At 73.6% G+C, this 22,175-nt stretch overlaps 3 protein-coding genes across 8 annotated transcripts; 2 read left to right on the forward strand and 1 right to left on the reverse strand.

The window, feature by feature from the left end:
- The first annotated feature begins 22 nt into the window (after window positions 1–22).
- Window positions 23–9,236, forward strand: RTKN (rhotekin). 4 transcript variants are annotated; one of them, XM_074904179.1, is made up of 14 exons: window positions 27–708; window positions 2,101–2,304; window positions 4,049–4,248; window positions 4,333–4,394; window positions 4,489–4,542; window positions 4,635–4,752; window positions 5,276–5,500; window positions 5,596–5,690; window positions 6,027–6,133; window positions 6,623–6,751; window positions 6,827–6,992; window positions 7,392–7,496; window positions 7,788–7,896; window positions 8,267–8,404. In XM_074904179.1, the coding sequence occupies exons 1-14, from the start codon at window positions 598–600 to the stop codon at window positions 8,271–8,273; spliced, it is 1,692 nt and encodes a 563-aa protein (XP_074760280.1). In that variant the 5' UTR covers window positions 27–597; the 3' UTR covers window positions 8,274–8,404. The 4 variants fall into 4 exon arrangements, with proteins under 4 accessions (XP_074760279.1, XP_074760278.1, XP_074760281.1 ...); XM_074904177.1 differs by lacking the exon at window positions 7,788–7,896 and having other exon boundaries at window positions 24–708; window positions 8,267–9,236; XM_074904178.1 differs by lacking the exons at window positions 2,101–2,304; window positions 7,788–7,896 and having other exon boundaries at window positions 23–708; window positions 8,267–9,236.
- Window positions 9,210–18,042, reverse strand: LOC141959859 (uncharacterized). Of its 2 annotated transcripts, none has more exons than XM_074904174.1 (14): window positions 17,848–18,042; window positions 14,033–14,085; window positions 13,839–13,951; window positions 13,699–13,773; window positions 13,107–13,247; window positions 12,855–12,932; window positions 12,637–12,788; window positions 12,369–12,423; window positions 12,191–12,265; window positions 11,157–11,277; window positions 10,117–11,040; window positions 9,940–10,022; window positions 9,671–9,728; window positions 9,210–9,596 (listed from the first exon to the last, which is right to left on the reverse strand). In XM_074904174.1, the coding sequence occupies exons 3-14, from the start codon at window positions 13,902–13,904 to the stop codon at window positions 9,496–9,498; spliced, it is 1,929 nt and encodes a 642-aa protein (XP_074760275.1). In that variant the 5' UTR covers window positions 13,905–13,951; window positions 14,033–14,085; window positions 17,848–18,042; the 3' UTR covers window positions 9,210–9,495. The 2 variants fall into 2 exon arrangements, with proteins under 2 accessions (XP_074760275.1, XP_074760274.1); XM_074904173.1 differs by lacking the exon at window positions 17,848–18,042 and adding an exon at window positions 15,542–15,627.
- LOC141959860 (rho-related BTB domain-containing protein 2-like) lies at window positions 16,767–21,493 on the forward strand. Of its 2 annotated transcripts, XM_074904176.1 has the most exons (10): window positions 16,767–17,009; window positions 17,098–17,201; window positions 18,644–18,829; window positions 18,934–19,353; window positions 19,456–19,868; window positions 20,084–20,202; window positions 20,328–20,478; window positions 20,661–20,749; window positions 20,833–20,938; window positions 21,019–21,493. In XM_074904176.1, the coding sequence occupies exons 1-10, from the start codon at window positions 16,818–16,820 to the stop codon at window positions 21,186–21,188; spliced, it is 1,950 nt and encodes a 649-aa protein (XP_074760277.1). In that variant the 5' UTR covers window positions 16,767–16,817; the 3' UTR covers window positions 21,189–21,493. The 2 variants fall into 2 exon arrangements, with proteins under 2 accessions (XP_074760277.1, XP_074760276.1); XM_074904175.1 differs by having other exon boundaries at window positions 18,934–19,868.
- The last annotated feature ends 682 nt before the right edge of the window (window positions 21,494–22,175 follow it).

Genomic DNA, 22,175 nt, shown 5'->3' on the forward strand with positions numbered 1-22,175 from the left:
TGAGTGTGAGCGGGCGTGAGAGGCTGTGTGCGTGTGAGCATAAGCACGGGGGGGTACATGTGTGTGTCGGTGTGTGCGTGTCTGTACGTGTGCCGTGTGAATGTTTGTGTGTGTGCACATGTGCGTGTCCGAGTGTGAGTGCACACGTGTGTGTCGGTGTGTGTCGTGGCCCTGTGTAGTCACACACACACTGGTGTGCACACACGTGTACACACACTCACACACATGTACACACACACACACACACACGTAAACCCCCCCCCCCAGCCCCCCCGGCCCCGCAGCTGCCGCCGCTGACTCGGGCCATTGTCCTGCCCGTGCCAGGAGCCGCCCGGTACCGGCCCCGGCCCCGCTCTGGCTCCCGACGGTCACCCTGGGGCTCCCCGGGCGCTTCTCAGCGGCGCCGGGCAGCGGGACCGGCCTGTCCCGGTGCTCCCCGGCCTGTCCCGGTGTGTCCCGGTGTCCCCCGGTGTGTCCCGCCCCGTGCCAGGTGCGGCGGGGCCAGGGAGGGGTTTTTCTCCCAGCTCGGAACGGGGGAACCGTCCCGGTGGGAACCAACGACCAACCGGGACCATCCCCGGTGCCGTTCCCGGTACCATGTTTTGCCGTAACGAGCGGAGCCGGGTGACCGTGGCCCGGGGCTCGGCGCTGGAGATGGAGATCAGCCGCGGGGGCTGCGGCCCCGGGCCCCTGCCCGACTGCGCCCAGGTACGGCACCGGCCCCCCCGCGCCGAGGCCGCGCCGGCGGCCGCTCCCCCGCTCCCGGCCCCCCCGCCCCGCCGGTCCTGCCCGTCCCACCGGCCGCCACCGGCCCAGCCGGGATTTCCCGCCGCACCGGCCGGTTCTGCCCGCGGCCCCGCCATGGCGGCCCTGGGCCGGCAGCGCCCGGGGGCCGCACGGGGCGGGGGGGCCTGGCCGGGACCCCGGGGCGGGTGCAGCCGGGGGGGGGCTGCGGGGGGCTGGAACCGGGAGCGGGGAGCGGGACCCGCAGCCCCGCCACGGCGCGCACGTGGCACATGGCGGGGACGAGGCTGGGGGGGCCCGGTGCACGTAACGGGGGGTCCCAGTGCACTCGGGGGGGTCCCAGTGCAGTTGGGGGGGGGGCAGTACACCCAGGAGGTGCCGGTGCATATGGGGGGGAGCCCGGTGCGGACAGGGGGGGCCCGGTGCACACGGTGGTGGGGGGTCCTGGTACACATGGGGGGGCCCCGATGCAGTCGGGAGGGTCCCGGTACCCATGAGGGGGGGTCCCGGTGCACACAGGAGGTTCCGGTGCACGTGGGGGGGTCCCGGTGGACACGATGGGGGGTGTCCTGGTTGCCCCGGTACCAGCTGCACGTGGCGGGGGGGTCTCTGTGCCCACGGGGGGGTCCCGGAGCCGCCGTTGCCGCAGGGGGGGGGGGCGGCGGCTGTGAGCGGAGCCGGCGGAGGCGAAGCGGGGGGGCTGCGGGGAGGGGGGGGGGGCGGGCCGGGGGCGGGCGGGCGCCGCCTTCCTGCGCGCGGCGGAGCGGCGGAGCGCGAGCGGCGGAAGGTACCGGGAGGGGGGGGCCGGAGTGGGGGGGGGGACACGCGCTGCTGCGCCCACCGGGGCCGGTAGGGGGCGGCGGCCGCCACCGGGGGGGACACACACACACACACAGGGACACACACACCCCCGGTCCTGGGCTCCCCCCGCCGGTCCCGGTGCCCCGTCCCCTCCCCGCACCCCCCGAGCCCCCCCCGCACTGTCCTGCGCGCCCCATCCTGTCCCCGTGTCCCCCCCCCTCCCTGCACCCAAAACGCCGCCTCCTGACCCCCCCCTACCCCCCCCCGTTCCCCCCCCCCCCCCCCCAGCCGCCCCCGCTGCCCTTTCCCGCACAGTGTCCGGTTGTTCGACGGGAGGGGGCGGCCGGTACCGGGTTGGGGGGGGGGCAGAGGGAGGAGCTGAGTGTGTGTGTGGGGGGGGGGGCCTTGTACGTAGTGGGGGGGCGATGAAAGGGCCCTTTTCTCTCCGCAGCCCGACTTTGGGGTGGGGTGGGGTTGGGGGGGAGACGCCGAGGAAAAAAAAAAAAAAAAAAAAAAAAAATTCAAACCCGACTCCCGACGCGACGCTGGATGCAGTTGGGGTGGATGCAGGAAATTTCTCCCCCCCCCTCTACCGCTACCACCACACCACCTCCGAGCCCCCCCAAAATTAGCGGGGGGGTCCCGGTGGTCCCCATGGAGGTGGCGGGGAGGGGGCAACGCCTCCAGATGCAGGAAAAACTGCGGATTTTGGAAGATCTCAACATGCTTTATATCCGCCAAATCGCCATTAGCCTTCAGGTAGGAATTGGGGGGGGGTCTCCCCCCCACTTCGGGAACCCCCAGGACCCCCCCCCCGGACCCCCGGACCCCTCCGGGGTCCGGGGGTCCGGGGGGGGGGTCCTGGGGGTCCCGGGAAGATGGAGAGCGCTCCCCCCCCCCCCCAATATCCCCCCAGGGAACAGGGGGGGATTTTTTTTTTTTGGGGGGGGTGTGTGTGACTTCCCGTTGTCGCCGTCCCCCCCCCCCCCGTTTTCGCCCGCTGCTGGGGGTTATTTATAGCAACCGGTGACGTCACTGCAGGGGGCCCGGGGGGGGGGGTGTGTGTGGAGGGGGGGGCACACCGGGAATGGAGCAGCAACCGGTACCGGCAGTGAGTTGGGGGGCTGAGGGGGGGGGAGAGGGGGCGTGTGGGGTGTGTGTCCCCCCACAAACACCTCACTTGGGGAGTGGGGGATGCGTGGAGCATCTGTGGGGCAGGAGGTTCCTCTATGGGGTGGTTTGTTTTTTTTTTGGGGGGGGGGGCGTGGGGTGTTTTGGGGGCGCGTGGGGGGGTGTCTGTGGGGCGTGTGATGTAGCTGTGGGGCGCGTGGCACATCCACGGGGTATCTGTGGGGTGCGTGGCACATCCGTGGGGTGTGTCGTTCCCCCGTGGGGCACGTGGGGTGTCTGTGGGTCGCATCGTTCCCGCGTGGGGTGCGTGGGGTATTTGTGGGGTGCGTGGCACGTCTGTGGGGCACTTACTGGATCCGTGGGGTAGCTGTGGGGCACGTGATGTGTCTATAGGGCACGTGGCACATCCGCGGGGTATCTGTGGGGTACGTGGGGTATCTGTGGGGCGTGTGGCACATCCGCGGGGTATCTGTGGGGTACGTGGGGTATCTGTGGGGCGTGTGGCACATCCGCGGGGTATCTGTGGGGTACGTGGGGTATCTGTGGGGCGTGTGGCACATCCGCGGGGTATCTGTGGGGTACGTGGGGTATCTGTGGGGCGTGTGGCACATCCGCGGGGTATCTGTGGGGTACGTGGGGTATCTGTGGGGCGCGTGGCATGTCTGTGGGGCGCATGATGTGTCTGTGGGGCACGTGGCACATCCGCGGGGCATCCGTGGGGTACGTGCTGTATCCGTGGGGTGCGTGGCACATCTGTGGGGTGTGCGGGGTAGCTGTGGGGTGCGTGGTTTATCCGTGGGGTGCAGACGGATATCCATGGGGTGCGTGGCACATCTGGGGGGTGCGTGGCACATCCGTGGGGGTATCTGTGGGGCACATGCGGGTACCTGGGGAGTGCGTGGCACATCTGGGGGGTATCTGTGGGGCGCGTGGCTCCCCCGTGGGGTACACGATGTATCCGTGGGGCACGTGGTATGTGTGGGGGTGCGTGGCACATCCGTGGGGCGCATGGGGGTATCTGTGGGGGGTGTGGCACGTCTGGGGGGCGCGTGGCTCCCCCGTGGGGTGTGTGACGGGGCTGGGCCAGGCTGGGGGGGCTGTGGGGGGGGGCAGTGGGGCTGTGTGTGTGGGTGCCTGGGGAGAGTGACCCCGAGGAGTGGGGGGGGGGGTATTTGGTGGCTGGTTTGGGGGGGCAGCGATGTCTGTGGCGGGGGGGGCTGGTGTCCAGCAGGGGGGGGGGGTGCACAGCCAGCCCCCCCACCCCCCCCAAGCTGCGAGATCCGGGGGTGTCCGCGCTGGGTTGGGACACCCCCCCCCCAATCACCCCAACCTCGGGGAGTCCCCAGCGGGTGCCCCCCAATGCTCCCCCCAGGACACGGAGATCCAGCGGAAGATGGAGCGGGAGCTGCGGCTGCGGGAGGGCGCCTGCAAGCTCCTGGCCGCCTGCAGCCGCCGGGAACAGGCGCTCGAGGCCGCCAAGAGCCTCCTGGTCTGCAACTCCCGCGTCCTGGCCTACATGGCCGAGCTGCAGCGCAGGAAGGAGGCGCAGGTGCTGCGGCGGACGGCGCGGCGGTGAGCACCCCGGGGACTGGGGGGGACACGCGCGGCGCGGGGGGGACGCGCGCGGCAGCTCCCCGACGCTGCCCCTCCCCGCAGCCCCTCGGACGCCGGCCCCGCCGACGAGCGCCTGCCCTGCCGCGGCACCGTCTGCGTCTCAGGTACGGGGGGGGGGCTTGGGGTGCACCCCCATAATGGGGGGGGACGGTTCTGGGGTGTCCCCGACACTTCCCCCCCCTCCCCTCCCCTCCCCAGACCTGCGCATCCCGCTGATGTGGAAGGACACCGAGTACTTCAGGAACAAGGGGGGTGAGTGGGGGTGCAGGGGGGCTGGGGGGGCAGAGCAGTGTGCCCCCACGCCCTGCCATGGCCCTGACACCCCCACTCCCCCCCCCCCGCAGAGCTGCACCGCTGCGCCGTGTTCTGCCTCCTGCAGCTGGGGGCCGAGATCCACGACACCCCCATGGTGCTGGTGGACCGGACCCTCACCGACATCTGCTTCGAGAGCGCCGTCCTCTTGTGAGCGGGGGGGCCTGGGGGACCCCTGACCCCACCCAGCTCCTCCTGGGGGACCCCCGCCCCCCTCTGCCTCTCTTGGGGGAACCCTGCCCCCCCCCCTCTTCCTGAGGGGACTCCCAACTCCCCCTGGGGGCCCCTGACTCCCTCTGTTTCCCCCAGGGGAGCCCTTTCCACCCCCTTATCTCCTTCTGGGGGACCCCTGTTCCCCCTGGGGGTCACCTGCACTCCTCTGCCCCCCCCCCCCCCGGGGGACCCCTGTCTCCCTGGGGGGACCCTCAACTGCCCCCTGCCTCCCCCTGGGGAATCTCTATCTCCCCCAGGGAACCCCAGCCCCCCCCACCTCCTCCTGGGGGGACTCCTGCCCCTTTGCCTGCCTGGAGGACCCCCAACTCCCCCCCCGAGGGACCCCTGCCCTGGGGTGTCATGCAGGGTCCCCCCGTGGAGCAAAGAGGGGGTGTGCCCCCACCTCCATGGCCACCCCGTGTTCATACCGTGCCCCCCCTCCTCTGCCCCCCCCCCCCAGTTCGGAGGCGGGCCCCGACTTCGAGCTGAAGGTGGAGCTGTACAGCGCGGGGCTGGCGGGGGGGGCGGCGCAGGGCAGCACCCCCAAAAAACTGGCCACGCGCCTCAGCACCTCCCTGGGCCGCTCCGCCGGCAAACGGGTGCGCGCGGCCATGGAGGGGGGGCCCGGCAGCCCCCCCGGCAACGGCGGCACCGGCCCCCTCCTGCTGCCAGCCCCCAACGTGCCGTGAGTACCCGTCCCCCGCAGTGTCCTGTGTGTCCCCCCACTCCCTGTCACCCCCTTCCCCTCACCCGCTGTCCCCCCGTCCCCCCCCACCCCAGGGGCCCCAAATTCCACCTGCTGGCCCACGCCGTCCTCTCCCTGGCCGAGGTGCAGGACGGCTTCCGCACCCACGACCTCGCCATCGCCAGCAACGGTGAGTGGGGGGGTCTGTGGGTGGGGAGGGGGGGCTGGAGGTGGGGCAATGGGTCTGGGGGCCTGTGGGGTGGGGAAGAGAGGACTGGGGGGGCAGTGGGGCTGGGAGGACCCCGTGGCATGGGGAGAGGGGACTGGGGGGGCGATGGGGTGGGGGCACAAGGCTGGGGGGGCCGTGTGAGGTGGGGGGAGGGCTGGGGGGTGACGGGGTGAGGGGATGGGGCTGGGGGGTGATGGGATTGGGGCAGAGGGTTCTGGGGTCCCGGCAGGGTGTGGGGGGGTCTGTGCAGGTGGGGTCCCGTGCCCGGGTGCCCCAGGCGAGCGTGTCCCCCCCCAGAGGAGAGCTCCTTCTGGCTGCCGCTCTACGGCAGCATGTGCTGTCGCCTGGCGGCGCAGCCCCGGTGCATGGCCACCCCTGTCACCAGCGGGTTCCTCCGGCTGCAGGTCAGCGGGACGGGGACGGCATGGGGACAGTGGGGAGAGGGACAGGGACGGGGACAGTGGGGACGCATGGGGACAGGGATGGGGCTGGGAACAAGGACATAGTGGGGAGAGGGACGGGACGGGGACAGGGATGGGGATGGAGACGAGGATATAATGGGGAGAGGGACAGGGTGGGACGGGGACAGGGGTGGGATGGGGATGGGGACAGGGACGGGCTGGGATCGGCACAGGGGTGGGACAGGGATGTGATGGGGACAGGGGCGGGATGGGGGTGAGGATGGGGCAGGGGTGGGGACAGGGCCAGGGACGGGCGGTGGCACGGTCCCACCGGGTCTCGCTGCCGGGGGCTCTGGGCCGCGGTGGGGACGGGGACCGGGCGCCCCTGTGCTGGGAGGGGGCGGCCTCCACCCCCTGCGCGCTGCCCCGGGGGCGCCGTCGGGGCCGGGGGGTGCCGGGGGTGCCGGTGGTGACGCGGGGGCCGTGGCGCAGGCGGGGGCCGAGGCGCAGAGCGGGACCCGTCTCTTCTGCGTCCTGCGCGGCACCGACCTCCTCTGCTACCGCGGCCCCGGCGAGGCCGAGGCGGGGCAGGAGCCGGCCCTCACCATCACCGTCAACAAGGTACCGCCGGGGCTGGGGGGGGCCCGGGGGGCGCCGGGGGGGGTCTAAGGGCCTCTCCCGCTCCCGCCGCTGCAGGAGACCCGGATCCGCGCGACGGAGCGGGAGGGGCGCGGGCAGCCCCCCGGCATGGCTGTCACCAACCGCCTGGGGGGCGAGGAGGTGACCCACACGCTGCTGGCCGAGAGCCGGCCCGAGGCCCAGCGCTGGATGGAGGCCTTCTGGCAGCACTTCTACGACATGAGTGAGGGGCGCGGCGGGACCCCACCCCGCAGGGAACCCCGGACCCAGGGCGTCCTCCCCGCGGGACCCCAGCCCAGGGGGACCCCCCTCCCTGCGGGACCCGGTCCCCGTGGGATCCCCTCCCTGTGGGACCCCCAGTTCCAGCAGGACCCCCCAATCCCGGTGGGACCCCCATCCCAGCAAGACCCCTATCCCAGTGGGACCCCCAGTCTCAGAGGGACCCCCCCTCCCTGCGGGACCCCCCCCCCGGTCCTGGTAGGACCCCTCCATCCCAGCGGGACCCCCCATCCCAGAGGGACCCCATCCCAGCAGGACACCATGCCCCACCCCGCGGTGTGACGCCCCCTCCCTGTCCCCCCCCGCGGTGTCCCCCCCGCGGTGTGACCCGCCGCCCCCCCAGGCCAGTGGAAGCAGTGCTGTGACGAGCTGATGCGGATCGAGGTGCCGCCGCCGCGCCGGGCGCCCGCGGTGCTGCCGCGCCAGGGCTCGCTCTACCACGAGATGGGTGAGTGGGGGGCCGGGGGGGCCGGGGGGGCTCTGCCTCTGTCTCCCTCCTCTCTGCTCTCCGCTAACCTGTCGCCGGGCGGCCCCGTCCTCGCCGCCCCGGCACCTCCCTAACGCTGCTGTTCTCTGAACTGCCTCTGTCCTCCATCTCTGCCCCCCCTCACCCCTCTCCGTGACCCCCCCGATTCTCTGTGTGTCCCCCCCATCCCTCTGTGTTCCCCCTCCTGCCTTTCTCTGTCCCTCCATCTCTCTGCCCCCCTGTCTCTCTGTGCCCCCCCTCCGGCGGCTCCAGCCCTGCCTGGCCCGGCCGTGCCCCCCCCGGCCTGCGAAGGGCTCCTGCTGCAGGATAACGCCGTCTCGGCGGAGATCCGGGCTCTGCTCTCCTCCTATTACAGCGACAGGTGACGGGTGGGGGGACGGCGGGGTGACCCCCCCGCCACGGCCCGGGGCACCCCTGGAGCGGCCGGGGGGCACGGCCTGGCCACGGGGCACATGCTGGTCACCTCAGCCAAGGGGCAGATCCTGGCCGTGGGGCAGATCCTGGCCGTGGGGCAAATCCCGGCCGTGGGGCAAATCCCGGCCGTGGGGCACAGCCCGGCAGCGGGGCATGTCCTGGCCGTGGGGCAAATTCCAGCCATGGGGCAAATTCCAGCCATGGGGCAAACCCCGGCCTGGGCCCCGTCGCAGGCGGCAGGTCCCGTCCCCACGACGCGGGCTCAGGGTGGGTGTCCCGGGGGGTCCCAGCTGACCCCCCCCCATTCTCTCCCCCAGCTATTGATCCGGCCGACGACATCGAGGCGGTGACCGACATCCTGACGCGGCGGGCGGGGGCCCGGGCGCCGGGGACCCCTCCCTGGCTCTGCCTCTTCGAGGGGCCCCCCCCGCGCCCCCCCCCTTCCCGCTGCGGCCGTGCGGGCAGCCCCAGCCCCCCCGCCCCCCGCCGGCCCTGGGGCCGACCCCGCACCCTCTCCCTGGACGCCAAGCTCAGCACCCTGAAGGGGCGGGGGGCCCGCCCGGCCGCCCCCCCCCCACGCCCCTCGCCCCCCGGCTCCTCCAGCAGCGGCAGCAGCAGCCCCGCCACCGAGCACGACCCCCCCGCACCCCCCAGCCCCCTCCAGTCCCGGGTCTGAGCCCCGGGGACCCGCAGGACCCTGGAGGGGGGGTGGAGGCAGGGAGGGGGAGGATGGACATTCCCCCCCCTCTAGCCCCCGGCGTGGGGTTTTTCTCCGGGTTCAAAGCGGGGGCACGGGGCTCACAGCTTCTTTTGGGGAGAAACTGGAATTTTTGTCACCCTGGGTTGGGAGGGGGTGGTGTGGGGGGGGCAAAGCCACCATTGCAGGGTGGGCTCAGGGCTGAACCCCCCCAAAAAAGTGGAGGGGGGGAGCCGTATCCCCCTCTTCCTCCAGGGTGGGTGCTGGGGGCTGAACCCCCCCCCCCCGTTACAGGGTGGGAGCTGCGGTTGTACCCCCCGAGGGTGGGTGCTCAGGGCAAACCCCCCCCACCCGTACAGTGGGTGGGGGTCTAATCCCAGGGGGTGCACAGGGACCCCCCCCCCCCCAGCTCTGCTTTCCCTCACCTCTAATCCTGGGGGCCTGTCCTGGCCCCTGGTGCCAACGCCCCTCCCGGGGGGGGGCAGCACCCCCCGGCAGGGACCACCCCTGGCCCCCCCCCCCACCCCCCCACCTCGGGCCGGGGACCCAAAGCTGCCACCTCATTAATATGCATTAAAATTTATTTAACAGCTGCTGTGTCTGATTGGGGGGGGGTGTGTCTCTGCCCGGCCTGGCTTCCCTGGGGTGAGGGTCGGTGACCCCCCCCGAGATGGGGGGGGGCGCCGGTTCCCTCCCAAAGCTGCTTTTTGGGGTGCAAATGGGGAGGGGGGGGGGGGAGTGCAGGAAGCGCTCGTGGTGTGTGGGGAGGGGGTGTCCGGGGGGGCTGTAGTGCCATAGGGATGCCCCCCCTCCCCTCTTCTTTTCGAGGGCTGCTGGGGCCCCCCCCAGCTACACGGTGTGGGGGGAGAGGTCCTCGTCTTCGGCGGGGGGGCTGGTGCCCCCCGGCATCTGCGGGTGGGGGGCGTCACGAGCCAGCAGCAGGGTGAAGCCTGGGCAGAGAGGGGGGGTGTGAGCGGGGGGGGGTACAGGGGGGTATTGGGGGGGGGGGGGAACGGGGGGGTACCTGGCCTGTCTTTGTGCAGGGGCTGGGGCAGGAGGACGCTGTCGCTGGGCTCGTCCCCCTGCAAGATGAGGGGGGGGGCTGAGGGGGGGGGCTGAGGGGGGCGGGGCTGAAAGGGTCTCCCTACCCACGGGACCCCCCCCAGCCCCATCCTTGTCCCCTCAACCCCCACCCCAGCCCCCAATCCCCAGAACACCCCCTCAGTCTTATTCCCCACGTAACCATGGCCCCCAGCTCCAAAACCACCCCCCCACCCCCCAGCTGGTCTGTACCTGCCCCGGGGGGGGGTCCTGCTCCCAGGGGGGCGGCCAGACCCCCTGCTCGTGGCCCCCGATGCCATTGTGCCCCCCAGGCCCTGTGGGGAGAGGAACAGGCTGAGCCCCTCATCGGGGGTCTGGGACACCCCCCCCCCCCCCCCCAGCCCCACACGGGGGGGCCCGGCCACCCACCTGGCTGCAGATCCTGGGTCAGGCTGGGGGGGCTGGGTGGGGGGGTCCCAGCCTGGGGCATCCCCAGAGACCCCCATGCCCGGGGGGGGCTGGGGAGGGGGAAGGTCTCCAGGGGGGGCCCATCCTCATCCTTGGGGGTGCCGGGGGGGCTGGGGAGAGGCAGAGTCACGGCCTCCTCAGTGCCCGGGGGGGGCTGCCAGGGGGGGCTGCTGGGGGGTCCCAGCTCAGGAGTGCTGCGGGGCAGGGGGGGGCGCTCTGCCCCACAAGTGCTGTCAGGGAACCCCGATCCGGGGGGGCTGGGGCGGGGCAGGGGCCCTGGCCCAAGCACAGTCGGGGGGGACATTTCCCCCCCCCCTGCCGAGCTGGGGGACTCCCAGGTGGCACAGGGAGAGGGGGGGCCTGTCCCTATGGGGCTGGTCGGAGGGGGGGCCCCTGTTCCCATCGGGCTGGGGGGGGGGCCCATGGTGGCACAGGGAGGGGTCCCTGTGGGGCTGGTGGCATGGGGGGGCCCTGCTCTGGCTGGGCTGGGAGGGCTCCCCGGGGGGGCACAGGGGGGGGTCCCTGTCCCTGTGGGGGTCCCAGTGGTGGCACATTGGGTGGTCCCTGTGCCCACGGGGCTGGGGGGGCTCCCCGGGGGGGCACTGGGGGGTGTCCCTGTTCCCATGATGGTCCCAGTGCTGACACATCGGGGGGTCCCTGTGCCCACGGGGCTGGGGGGGCTCCCCGGGGGGGCACAGGGAGGAGTCCCCCTCCCTGTGGGGCTGCCAGGGAGAGCAGGCTGGGGTCGGCGGGGGCTGGGGGGGGGCGCAGCCCTGAAGGCCCCGGGCTGGGGGGGTCCGGGCGAGGGGGGGGGCTCCGCCCGGCGGAAGATGAAGGCCGATTCCGTCAGGCTGCGCTGGTACCGCAGGAACGGCCGCCGGGCACCTGGGCGGGGGGGGGGCGGTCAGCAGCTGGGGGGGCCGGGGGGGGGCAGCGACCCCCACTGCTGCCCCACCGCACCCAGACCCGGCGCCGACCCCCCCCATCGTGGGGACACTCACCGGGCCTGGTGCCGGGGGCGGGGGGGGGCAGCGGGGAGCCGGAGGCGGACCCCGAGCGCTCCCGCTGCCGGAAGAAATCCCGGGGGTTCTGCGAGCGCTGGGACACCAGGACGGCCGCCTCCTGCCACCGGGGACACGCGTCAGCGCGGCACGGCACCGGGACACGGCACCGGGACACGGCACCGGGACACGGCGCCGGGACACGGCGCCGGGACACGGCGCCGGGACACGGCGCCGGGACACGGCGCCGGGACACGGCACCGCCACACGGCACCGGGACACGGCGCCGGGACACGGCGGCGGGACACGGCGGCGGGACACGGCGGCGGGACACGGCACCGGGACACGGCACCACCATACGGCACCACCATACGGCACCACCATACGGCACCGGGACACGGCGCCGGGACACGGCACCGCCACACGGCACCGCCACACGGCACCGCCACACGGCGCCGCCACACGGCGCCGCCACACGGCGCCGCCACGCCGTGTGGCACAGGGACATGGCAGTGCCACACGGCAGCACCACACAGCACCGCCACACGGCATGGCACCGCCACACAGCACTGTGACATGGCACCGCCACACAGCACTAGGACATGGCACTGCCACATGACACTGGGACACGGCACCGCCATACCGTGTGGCACCATGACATGATATGGCACCGCAACACCATGTGGCACCGTGACACAGCACTGTGACACCTTGTAGCACCTCAACACGGCACCGTGACACGGCATGGCACAGTGACTCGGCACTGTGACATGGCACTGTGACACCATGTGGAACCGCGACACAGTACTGTGATGTGACGTGGCACCGTGGCACAGCACCACGACAGGGGGACACGGCACAGCACAGCACTGTGACATGGCACCACAACACGGCACCGCGACGTGACGTGGCACCGAGACATGTCACTGTGACCCGGCGCCGTGACACCGTGACACGTCACGTCACCGTGGCAGGGCCCCGCGGCGGGACGGGGGCGCGGGGGGCAGGACGGGGGGCTCGGCCCCGGCACTCACAGCCGCCTTCCCGATGGACTCGCTGCGCCGGGCACGGTCCCGCTCAGCCGCCTCGTGCTCCCGCTGCTGCTGCTCCTGTGGGGACAGAGCGTGGCCGGGCAGCCCACGGCCCCCCCACGGCCCCCCCCAGCTCCCCCCAGCTCTCCCCAGCCCCCCCGGACCCCCCAGCCCCGCTCACCCATCGCGCCTTCTCCTTCCTCCGCTCCTCAGCCTCCAGCCGCGCCTGCTCCTTCCTGCGAGGGCAGGGGAGTGTCGGGGGGGCTCGGGGGGGGCAGCCTGCGGCGGGGGGGGGGCAGCCGTGGGTGCAGGAGCCCCCGGGCCCCGCCGTGGGTCCCCGCGCTCGGAGCCACGTGGAGGAGGGGGCACCGGGCCGGGGAAGCGCAGGATGCGCCCGGGGATGGGGGGGGTCACGCGTTCGGGGTCCCCTCGTGGCCCCCCCGCCTCACCGCTGCTCCTCGATGAGCCGCTCCTTCTCCCGGCAGCGCCGCTCCCGCTCGGCCGCCTCCCGCCTCTCCTCCTCCATCCGCTCCCGCTCCCAGCGCCGCCGCTCCTCCCGCGCCCGCCGCCGCTCTTCCTCCCGCCGCTGCTCCTCCTCGCGCTGCGGCCGCACCGATCAGCGCCGGGACACCGGGGGGGGACCCCCCCCGCACCCCTGCGCCCCCACCTCAGCCTGTGCCCAGAAGGAATCGCGCCCGGTGCGGTGGATCTCCAGCGCTGGGTTGGTTTTGCGGTAGTTGGTGCCCTGGGGGGAGCGAGGGGGGGTCAGGGCAGGACCCCCGGATGGCGGCACCCACACCCACACCCACACCCCCCCCCCCCGACCCCGGGGAGGGTGGGCGAGGAGCCCATCGCCCCCCCAGCTGGTCCCCGTCCGGGGACACACATCCTCCCCCAGCCCGTGACCCCCCCAACTCACCACCAGCTCCGGGGTGTCCGGGGGGGGCCCCTTCCTGGCGAGGGCGGGGGGGCCGGGGGGGGCGAGCTGTGCCAGCGCCCGGCTCAGCCCCTCCCGCGTCACCTCCTGGGCGCGGCGGGCGCTCAGCACCACGCTGGCCTCCTGCCGCCGAGACGGGACAGCGTCACCCCCACCCCGAGCACCCGTGGCCCCCCCGCCCCCCCGCCCAGTTCCACTCCCCCCCCCCCCGGGATGGATTTGTGGCCCCCCCGGGGAACCCTGGCGCCATTCCCTGCCCGCTCCAGATGTGGGGCTGGATCCAGATGTTGGCGGGGGGGGGGCAGATCCGGACACAGGGCCCGGACGGACCCCCAGGGGCTGGGGGGGGTGCGGGGGGGGCGGGCAGGATTCCACTAAGCGGGGGCAGGATCCGGGCAGGGCGGGGGGGGGCGCGGGGAGCCCAACCGCAGCCCCGGCTCCCGGGCCAAGGCTGGGAACGGGAACGGGACCGGGACCGGCGGCGCCGGAGTCCCGGCGCTGCAGAGGTCGGCGCGGGGGGGGGCCCCCGAGCCCGGCCCCCCCCGGGCCCCGCGCCGCCGCTGCCCCGACTCACCCTGAAGAAGTCCCGCAGGGCCGGCAGGTGCCCGGCGCTGGCCCGGCGCTGGGGCTCGGGCGCCTCCTCCCCGACCTGCAGCGCAGCACGGCTCAGCCCCGCGCGGGGGGGCCCAGGGCCGCCCCCCGCCCGGCACTCACCCAGCTGATGAGGACGACGCGGTGGGCGCCGGTGCCGGGCTCGGGGACGCGGCACAGCCCGTACATGACGCTGGTGGCCGAGAATTTTTCGGCCAGTTCGTCCGGGCCCCCGGCTACGGGACAGGGGGGTGGTCGGCGGCGGGGGGGGGGGAGCACAGCGGGCCCCCCCCCAGCCCCCCAGTGCTCCCCGTTACCTCCAGAGTCCAGCAGCCTGAGGTCGTGGTGCTTGTCATAGGCAAAGACGGCCCTGGGGGGGGACAGGGGGGTCGGGGGGGCAACCGCACCTGCGGCACGTGGTGGCCACCGACCTGCTCCGGGTGGCACCGACCTCCCCATGTCCCGGGGGCGGGATCGGGGGGGGGGGGGCTGGGGGGAGGCAGCTTGGGGACCCCCCCCCGTGCCGCCCCCCGCCGGTGGCTGAATTCGTGGAAGTGCCGCCGGCAGCATCCGCCCGGGGGACAATGGGGCCGCGGGAAGCGCCGCAGCGACACGGCCCCCCCCGGGGGAGCCCGGTGTCCCCCAGCACCGCGCAGCCCGGGACCGCGACCCCCCGGCCCGCAGCGGGGGGAGCAGCCGCGGGCCCCCCCCGGGCTGTGCCGGGGACCGGGGCTGGGGGGGCTGGGGGGCTCCGGGCGTGTCCCCCCGCTGGTGCTGCCGCCTCTTGGTCCCCGTGTGGCTCCGGCTGTGCCGGAACACGGGGGTGGCTGCGGCTGCACGGCACGTGTGTGGTGAGACACGGGGCGACACGGGGCGACATGGGGTGACATGGGGCGACATGGGGCGACACGGGGTGACATGGGGCACCACAGAACCACACGGAGCGACATGAGGTGACACGGGGTGACACGGAACCACACGGGGCAACACGGGGCGACATGGAGTGACACGAAATGACATGGGGCAACACAGGACAACATGGGGTGACACGGGGCGACATGGAACAACACGGGGTGACATGGAACAACACGGGGACACGGCAGAGCGTGGCAGGATGCAACAGGCCGCGGCAGGGGACGGCACGGCGGGGCGGGACGTGGCGGGCTGTGGCACGTGGCGGCCGGACCCGGCCCGACGCAGAGGCCGCGGGGCTCGGCACAGGCCGTCGGGACGCGCCAGGACGGGTCACGACGTGTCCCGGCAGGACCCGGCGGCTGCTGGCGGGGCCCGGCCACGCCGCCGGGTCAGGGGTTGGGGGGCAAAGGGCAGTGCCCGGTGCCCGGCGCAGCCCCGGTGCCGCCGCCCCCCGCCGCGGGCCGTGCCGGTACCCACGGTGAGGCCCCACCGGGGCAAGGGGTGTCGGGAGGGCACCGGCACCGGGACCCCCCCCCCCCACCTCGGGCGCCCCCGGCCCCCCCCACCCCGGGACCCGCAGCAGGAGCCGCCGGTACCGGGGCTCGCGGCTCCCCCCGCCGCGCCCCGCCCCGTGCCCCGGAGGCGCCGCTCCCCGCCCGGCGGCGGCGGGACCGGGCGGGGCGGGGCGGGACGGGGCAGCGGGCGCCCCGTTCCCACGGTGCCTCGGCGGGCGCGGCGCCGGGATGGGGGGGGACACACACGGACGGGGGCACCCCGCGGGCCCGGCCCGGCCCCCCCCGCGCCCCGCCGGGACCCCGGAGCGCGCCCGCCCCGGCGCGCGTCGCCCCCCCCCGGCCCGCCCCGGCCCGCCCCGCCGGTGGCGCGGTGCCCGTGCCCGTGCCCGGTCTCACCAGTCGGTGCCCGCGCGGGGGTTGCCCACGTCCTGCCGGGCCGCCAGCAGCGCCAGCCGGTGCCGCTCCAGCCCCGCCGCCGCCATCCCGCCCCGCCCCGCCCCCGCCCGCGGGCGGCACCGGGCGGCACCGGGCGGGCGGGGCGGGGGGCGGGGAATGGCGCGGGGGGGCCCGGGCCGGGGCGCGGGCGGGGACGGGCTCGGCCGGGGGAGTCCCGCGTGCGCCCCCGGGGCGTCCCGGGGCTGCCACTGGGGTCACTGGGGTCACTGGTGCCACCGGTGTCACTAGAGTCACTGGTGCCACTGGTGTTACTGGTGTCAGTGGTGTGAGTGGTGTCACTGGTGTCACTGGTCTTACTGGTGCCACTGGTGTCACTGGTGTTACTAGTGTCACTGCTGTCCCTGCTGTCCCTGGCATTACTGGTGTCACTGGTGTTACTGGTGTTACTGGTGCCACTGGTGTCACTGGTGTCACTGGCATTACTGGTGTCACTGGTGTTACTGGTGCCACTGGTGCCATTGGTGTCACTGGTGTCACTGGTGTCACTGCTGTCCCTGCTGTCCCTGGCGTTACTGGTGTCACTGGTGGGGGCTGGGTGCGCCAGGAGGCCGCTCTGCATGTGAGGGGGAGAGGGGCCACTGGTGCTACTGGTGTTACTGATTTTACTGGTGTAACTGGTGCCACTGGTGTTACTGGGTCATAGGTGCTGCTGCTGCCACTGGCGTTACTGGTGTCCCTGCTGTCCCTGGAGTTGTCACTGGCGTTACTGGCGTTACTGGCGTTGTTGGTGTCACTGGTGCCACTGGCGTCACTGGCGTTACTGGTGTCACTGGTGTCCCTCCTGTCCCTGGTCCGGCCGGTGCCCCCGCGCGGGTGGGCGGGGCTCCGAGCTCTGGGCGTGTCCTACAGGCTCCGCCCCCTCCCCGGGGCGTGTCCTCCGGCCGCGGGGGGCGGGGGGCCGTCACGTGTGCGCGGCGCCCCCTGGCGGCGCTCCTTTGTCCGCGCGCGGACGGGGCGGGGCGCTCGCGGATTGGCCGGCGGCGCCGGGGGGGCGGGGCGAGCCGGGGCGGCTCTGCCTGCGATTGGCGAGACCGTCGGGGCGGGTCCTCGCGGGCGGGGCCCGAGGCGGCGAGGCGGGCGCGGATTGGCGGAGCGGGGGGGGGCGGGCGGGGTAACGGGGCCCCGGGCGGCGGCGCGGGCATGGGCGGGGGGCGGGGCTGAGCGCGGCCGCTCCGTGCGGGGCCGCTGCCCGGCGCGGGGGGGCCCGGCGGTGCCCATGGACCTGGACGTGGACTACGAGCGCCCCAACGTCGAGACCATCAAGTGCGTGGTGGTGGGCGACAACGCGGTGGGGAAGACGCGGCTGATCTGCGCCCGCGCCTGCAACGCCACGCTCAGCCAGTACCAGCTGCTGGCCACGCACGTCCCCACCGTCTGGGCCATCGACCAGTACCGCGTCTGCCAGGAGGTGCGGGGCGGCGGCGGGGGGCGCCGGGCGCCGGGGGGGGGGGCGTTGGGACCGGGGCGGTGACAGCGGCGGGTCCGTGTCCCGGCAGGTGCTGGAGCGCTCCCGGGATGTGGTGGACGAGGTCAGCGTGTCCCTGCGCCTCTGGGACACCTTCGGGGACCACCACAAGGACCGGCGCTTCGCCTACGGCAGGTGGGACCGCGGGGCCCCTCAGCTCCCCACACCCCCCCACCCCCACCCCGACCCCCCCACCGGCACGTCGAGCCCGAGCAGCAACATCCCAACCTGGCACCGGCACCCCCGCCCCGCCACCGGCACCCTGAGCGCTGCCACTGTCACCCCGACCCACCACCGGCACCCCCAAGCACCAGCACCCCGAGCCCTGCCCGCCCGAGGGGACATGGAGCCAAGGGTCCACCCCCGGGCTCCTGCCAGCACCCAGAGAGCAGCCTTGGCACCCCAAACCCTCGGGAGGGGGGCTGGGAGGGCCCCCACTTCCCATCCAGGGCACCCCGGGGGCACCGTGGCCCCCAGCTTGGGCAGCAGCGGGTTTGTGCCCCGACAACCCCCCCACCCCGGGCAGGGAGCTCCGGGTGCTCGCGGCTTCCCAGGGGGGAGCCGGTGGCTGCCCCCCCGGCCCCCCCCCGCTCCCCAGGCTGTAAACACCCCCCTTCCCCATGGCCGCTGGCACATCCAGGCTCTTATCGCCCGCTACACCGTGCCAGCACGGCTCGGCACGCTCTAATCTCCCCCCTGCACTGTCCGGGTCCGCGGTGGCCCTGCGGGCTGGGGGCACCCCTGGCCGGGAAGAGGGGGGAGATGTGGGGGGCTGCCTCACCCTGGAGTGACCGAGGCACTCGGCGCTGCCCCAGCCTGACCCCGCCGGGTGGTGGGTGCCGGGTCCCGGCATCGCTGGCGGGTGAGCGGCAGCTCCCGTGCTGGCCGGGGGCCCGTGGGAGGCGGCCGGTGGCGTCTATCTTGGTCCCTGACACGGGCCCGGCTCCAAACGCGCCTCTTGGTCACGTCTCGGCAAAGCGCAGACTAAAAACAAACCGGGTCTGGGGCCACGTGGCCGCTCCCAGCCACCTTATAAGGCCCCGGGGGCTGCGGGGACCTGGGTGCTGCTGGCACCTCCCGCGCGTCCCCTGTCACCTTGCCCGGGGAGGCTCCCCCGAGCCGCTGGCACCACCAGTGCGGGGCTGGGACGACGGCAGCAGCACGACGGCCCCATGCCGGGCGCAGGGAAGGGGCTCGGGGTGGCCGGGCAGGGGCTGGCGCTCACCCGGCTGCTCTCGGTGGGTCCCGCCTGGCACCTGCCAGCGCCTGGCTGTGGCCCCGGTGCCCGGTGGGGTGTCTGTGGGGCCTGGGGCTGTGCCGTGCCTGTGCCCGAGCCAGGGCTTGGATGACCATGGTGAGCCAGAGCCGGGTGCCCGCAGCTCCCCCCTCGGCCTCAGCCGCCCCCACGGGGCTCCCGGGGGTTGGGGAGTCCCAGTCTCGGGGCACCCAACCACAGCGCCGGGTGTCCCTGGGCAGGGGTGGGACCCCAGTGCCATTCCCCAAGGAAGGTGGGGAGCAGGGGGGAGCCTGGGGACGCGGGGTCACCCCCCTCCTCCCCCTTGTCCTCCCGACCACAGATCGGACGTGGTGGTACTTTGCTTCTCGCTGGCGAACCCCAACTCCCTGCGCCACGTGAAGACGATGTGGTACCCCGAAATCAAGCACTTCTGCCCCCGGACGCCCATCGTGCTGGTGGGGTGCCAGCTGGACCTGCGCTACGCCGACCTGGAGGCCGTCAACCGGGCCCGGCGCCCCTTGGCCAAGTGAGGCCCCCGGGCGGGCGGGCGGGGGGGTGGCGGGGCCATCCGGGCCCCTCGGCGTGCGGTGACACGGCTCCGCTTTCGTGTGCCCCCCCCCCTCACTCCAGGCCCATCAAGCCCACAGACATCCTGCCCCCGGAGCGGGGCCACGAGGTGGCCAAGGAGCTGGGGGTGCCCTACTACGAGACCAGCGTGGTGGCCCAGTTCGGCATCAAGGACGTCTTCGACAACGCCATCCGCGCCGCCCTCATCTCCCGCCGCCACCTCCAGTTCTGGAAGTCCCACCTGAAGAAGATGCAGCGGCCGCTGCTGCAGGCCCCCTTCCTGCCCCCCAAACCCCCGCCCCCCGTTATCCAGGTCCCCGACCCACCGGCCAGCCGGGGTTGGGGCCCCGCCGCCCTCTTCTGCACCCCGCTCTGCGCCGATGTCGTCTTCCAGCTGCAGGGCGGCCAACGCGTCTTCGCCCACCGTGTCTACCTGGCCACCTCCTGCTCCAAGTTCTACGACCTCTTCACGCTGGAGGGGCCGCGAGGGGCGGCCAAGGAACCGGCTGCCCGCACCAAGAGCCTGGACGGGGAGCGGGGGGCTCTGGCCGAGGGGGGACGCGCCCCGCTGCGGACTTCGCAGAGCGATGACGCCCTGCGGCCGGTGGCGGGGGACGGGGCGGTGGCCACGGTGGCCGGCGGCGGCCGCGACCTGTCGGCGTGGGGCCGCGGCTTCGTCAGCCTGAGCTGGGAGGTGGTGGCGGAGCCGGTGGCGGGGCGGGAGAGGCGGATGGCGGTGGTGCGCATGGACCGGCGGGTGCAGGCCGAGCCCTTCCGCGCCGTGCTGGAGTATCTCTACACCGGGCGGCTGGACCAGGCCCGCGGCGACCTGATGCAGGTGGCCACCATTGCCGAGCTGCTGGAGGTCTTCGACCTGCGCATGATGGTGGCCAATGTGCTCAACAAGGAGAGCTTCATGAACCAGGAGATCACCAAGGCCTTCCACGTCCGCCGCGCCAACCGCATCAAGGAGTGCCTGGGGAAGGGGGTCTTTGCAGGTACGGGGGGGGTCGGGGGGACCCCGGGGAGGCTCCTGGCCACACCCATCCCCCTCCCGCCACTGCAGCCGCTGTGGGTCAGGGTCCTGGACCCCCACACCGGCCCCGTTTCCCCCTGCCATGGCTGCCGGGGCCGGCTCAGCCGCGGTGCTGGGGCACGGGGGGGTGCTGGGGGGTCCCGTTGCCGCACTCAGGCCCTCCCCTGGCCCCCCCAGACGTGGTTTTCCGCGTGGACGACGGGGCCGTGCCGGCCCACAAGCCGCTGCTGATCGCTGGCTGCGACTGGATGATGGCCATGTTCCGGGGGGCTTTCCGGGAGAGCTACGCCGCCGAGGTGAGGGGGGGACGGTGACATCGGGAGGGGACCAGCCCTGCCGGGGCGAGTCCCACTGTCCCTTGTGCTGGGGAGGAAGCGGGGGGGCTGTGCTGCGGCCCCCCCAGACCCTCCTCATCCCGCAGGTCTCCCTGCCCGGCACCAACTGCGCCTGCCTGCGCGCCGTCCTCGATTTCCTCTACACCGGCGTCTTCACCCCCACGCCCGACCTGGACGCGATGGAGCTCCTCATCCTCACCAACCGCCTGTGCCTGCCGCGGCTGCAGGCGCTCACAGGTCAGCGCCCCCCCGTGCCCCCCCCGGCCTCCACGTCACCCGCCGATACCGCAGGGACAGGGATCGATGCGGCCCCGGCGCGTCATTAACTGGGTCCTTACGCAAGAGCGGGACGGGGCCGCGGGGGGCAGCTGGGGGGCACGTCCCCGGCGCCGACAGCCCCCCCGTCTGTGCCCCCCCAGAGCAGTACGCCGTGGACGAGCTGCTGCGAGCTTTCATGCAGCGGGTGGAGATCGACGAGCAGGTCATCATCTACCTGGAGATGACGCAGGTACGGCGAGAGGAGGAGGCGAGGGACACCCCCCCTCGCGGGGCGCGGGCAGCTGCCCGCGCTCACCCCGTCTCTGCCCGCAGTTCCACAACGCCCGGCAGCTCGCGGCCTGGTGCCTGCACTACATCTGCACCAACTACAACAGCGTCTGCCGCCGCTTCCCCCGCGAGATGAAGTTTATGTCGGCAGGTACGGTGGGGCGGGGAGGAGGGGGGGGCGGGGAGGCGTCCCCCCCGCGCCCTGACGCGCCCGGCGCCGCGTTCCCGCAGAGAACCGGGCGCATTTCGAGCGGCACCGCTGGCCGCCCGTCTGGTACCTGAAGGAGGAGGATCTGTACCTGCGCTCCAAGAAGGAGCGGGAGCGGGAGGAGCAGCTGCAGCGCAAGCAGCACACCCGCAGCAAGTGGTGCTTCTGGCGGCCCTCGCCCCACGTCTCCTGAGCCTGGGGAGGGGGGGCTACGGCGGGGACGGGGGGACCCCCGCGCGGCCCCTCGCCCTGCCGTGGGCCACCGTGACCCTCCATGGGCCTCTGTGGCCCAGCATGGGCTGTTGAGGCCCATCATGGGCTGCCGTACCCTGCTGTGGGCTACTGTGTTCCACCACAGGCTGCCGTAGCCTGCCGTGGGCCGCTGCACCCTGCCATGGGCCACTGTGCCCCACCACGGGCCACTGTATCCTGCTATGGGCCACCGTGTCCCACCATGGGCCACTGTACCCTGCTGCAGGCCACCGTGTCCTACTAAGGGCTGCCATTTCCCGCTACGGGCCACCATACCCTGCTGTGGGCTACTGTGTCCCACCATGGGCCACTGTATCCTGCCAGGGGCCATCACAGGTCACTGTGTCCTGCCACAGGCTACTGTACCCCACCATGGGCTGCTGTACCCTGCCAAGGGCCACCGTGTCCCACCAAGGGCTGCCATTCCCTACTGTGGGCCACCGTACCCCACCGCAGGCTGCCGTGTCCCATCACGAGCCGCCGTGTCCCACCGTGGGCCACCATTCCCCATCATGGGCCACTGTACCCTGCCAAGGGCGACCGTGTCCCACCAAGGGCTGCCATTCCCCGCTACGGGCCACTATTCCCCACTGGGCCACCGTGCCCCAACCAAGGGCTGCCGTACCCTGCCGCGGGCCACCATTCCCCGCCGTGGGCCACTGCCGGCCGCCGCCCGTTTACACCCCCCGGTCCCGGCTGTTTACAGGCGCCGTCCCGCCGTGCCTTCCCCCGGCGCGGGGCCGGCCGTGCCGAACCCCACCGTGCCGAGCCGGCAGGGCCCCCCCGGCCAGCGCTGGTGCTACCTCTGACCGAGCAGTATTGGGGGGCTGGGGGCTCCCCCCACCCCGCCCCGCCCGGGTGCTCCCCCCGGGCCGGGCTCGCTGGTGCTGTATTACCCCTCCCCAAAAAAACACCCCCAGGGAGGGGG

Source organism: Athene noctua, chromosome 4 (genome assembly GCF_965140245.1).
Source record: "Athene noctua chromosome 4, bAthNoc1.hap1.1, whole genome shotgun sequence".
Classification (NCBI taxonomy): Eukaryota; Metazoa; Chordata; class Aves; order Strigiformes; family Strigidae; genus Athene; species Athene noctua.

What these genes read in the sequence shown, in the direction of transcription:
- RTKN (XM_074904177.1), top strand. Translation starts at nt 598, where the DNA reads ATGTTTTGCCGTAACGAGCGGAGCCGGGTGACCGTGGCCCGGGGCTCG. An exon ending in CGGCACCGTCTGCGTCTCAG is followed by an intron (nt 4,395 to 4,488) that starts GTACGGGGGGGG and finishes TCCCCTCCCCAG; the next exon opens with ACCTGCGCATCCCGCTGATG. An exon ending in TTCGAGAGCGCCGTCCTCTT is followed by an intron (nt 4,753 to 5,275) that starts GTGAGCGGGGGG and finishes CCCCCCCCCCAG; the next exon opens with TTCGGAGGCGGGCCCCGACT.
- LOC141959859 (XM_074904173.1), bottom strand. Translation starts at nt 15,627, where the DNA reads ATGGCGGCGGCGGGGCTGGAGCGGCACCGGCTGGCGCTGCTGGCGGCC. An exon ending in CAGGCTGCTGGACTCTGGAG is followed by an intron (nt 13,952 to 14,032) that starts GTAACGGGGAGC and finishes CCTGTCCCGTAG; the next exon opens with CCGGGGGCCCGGACGAACTG. An exon ending in GCGTCGTCCTCATCAGCTGG is followed by an intron (nt 13,774 to 13,838) that starts GTGAGTGCCGGG and finishes GCTGCGCTGCAG; the next exon opens with GTCGGGGAGGAGGCGCCCGA.
- LOC141959860 (XM_074904175.1), top strand. Translation starts at nt 16,818, where the DNA reads ATGGACCTGGACGTGGACTACGAGCGCCCCAACGTCGAGACCATCAAG. An exon ending in GGGGAAGGGGGTCTTTGCAG is followed by an intron (nt 19,869 to 20,083) that starts GTACGGGGGGGG and finishes TGGCCCCCCCAG; the next exon opens with ACGTGGTTTTCCGCGTGGAC. An exon ending in GATGAAGTTTATGTCGGCAG is followed by an intron (nt 20,939 to 21,018) that starts GTACGGTGGGGC and finishes GCGTTCCCGCAG; the next exon opens with AGAACCGGGCGCATTTCGAG.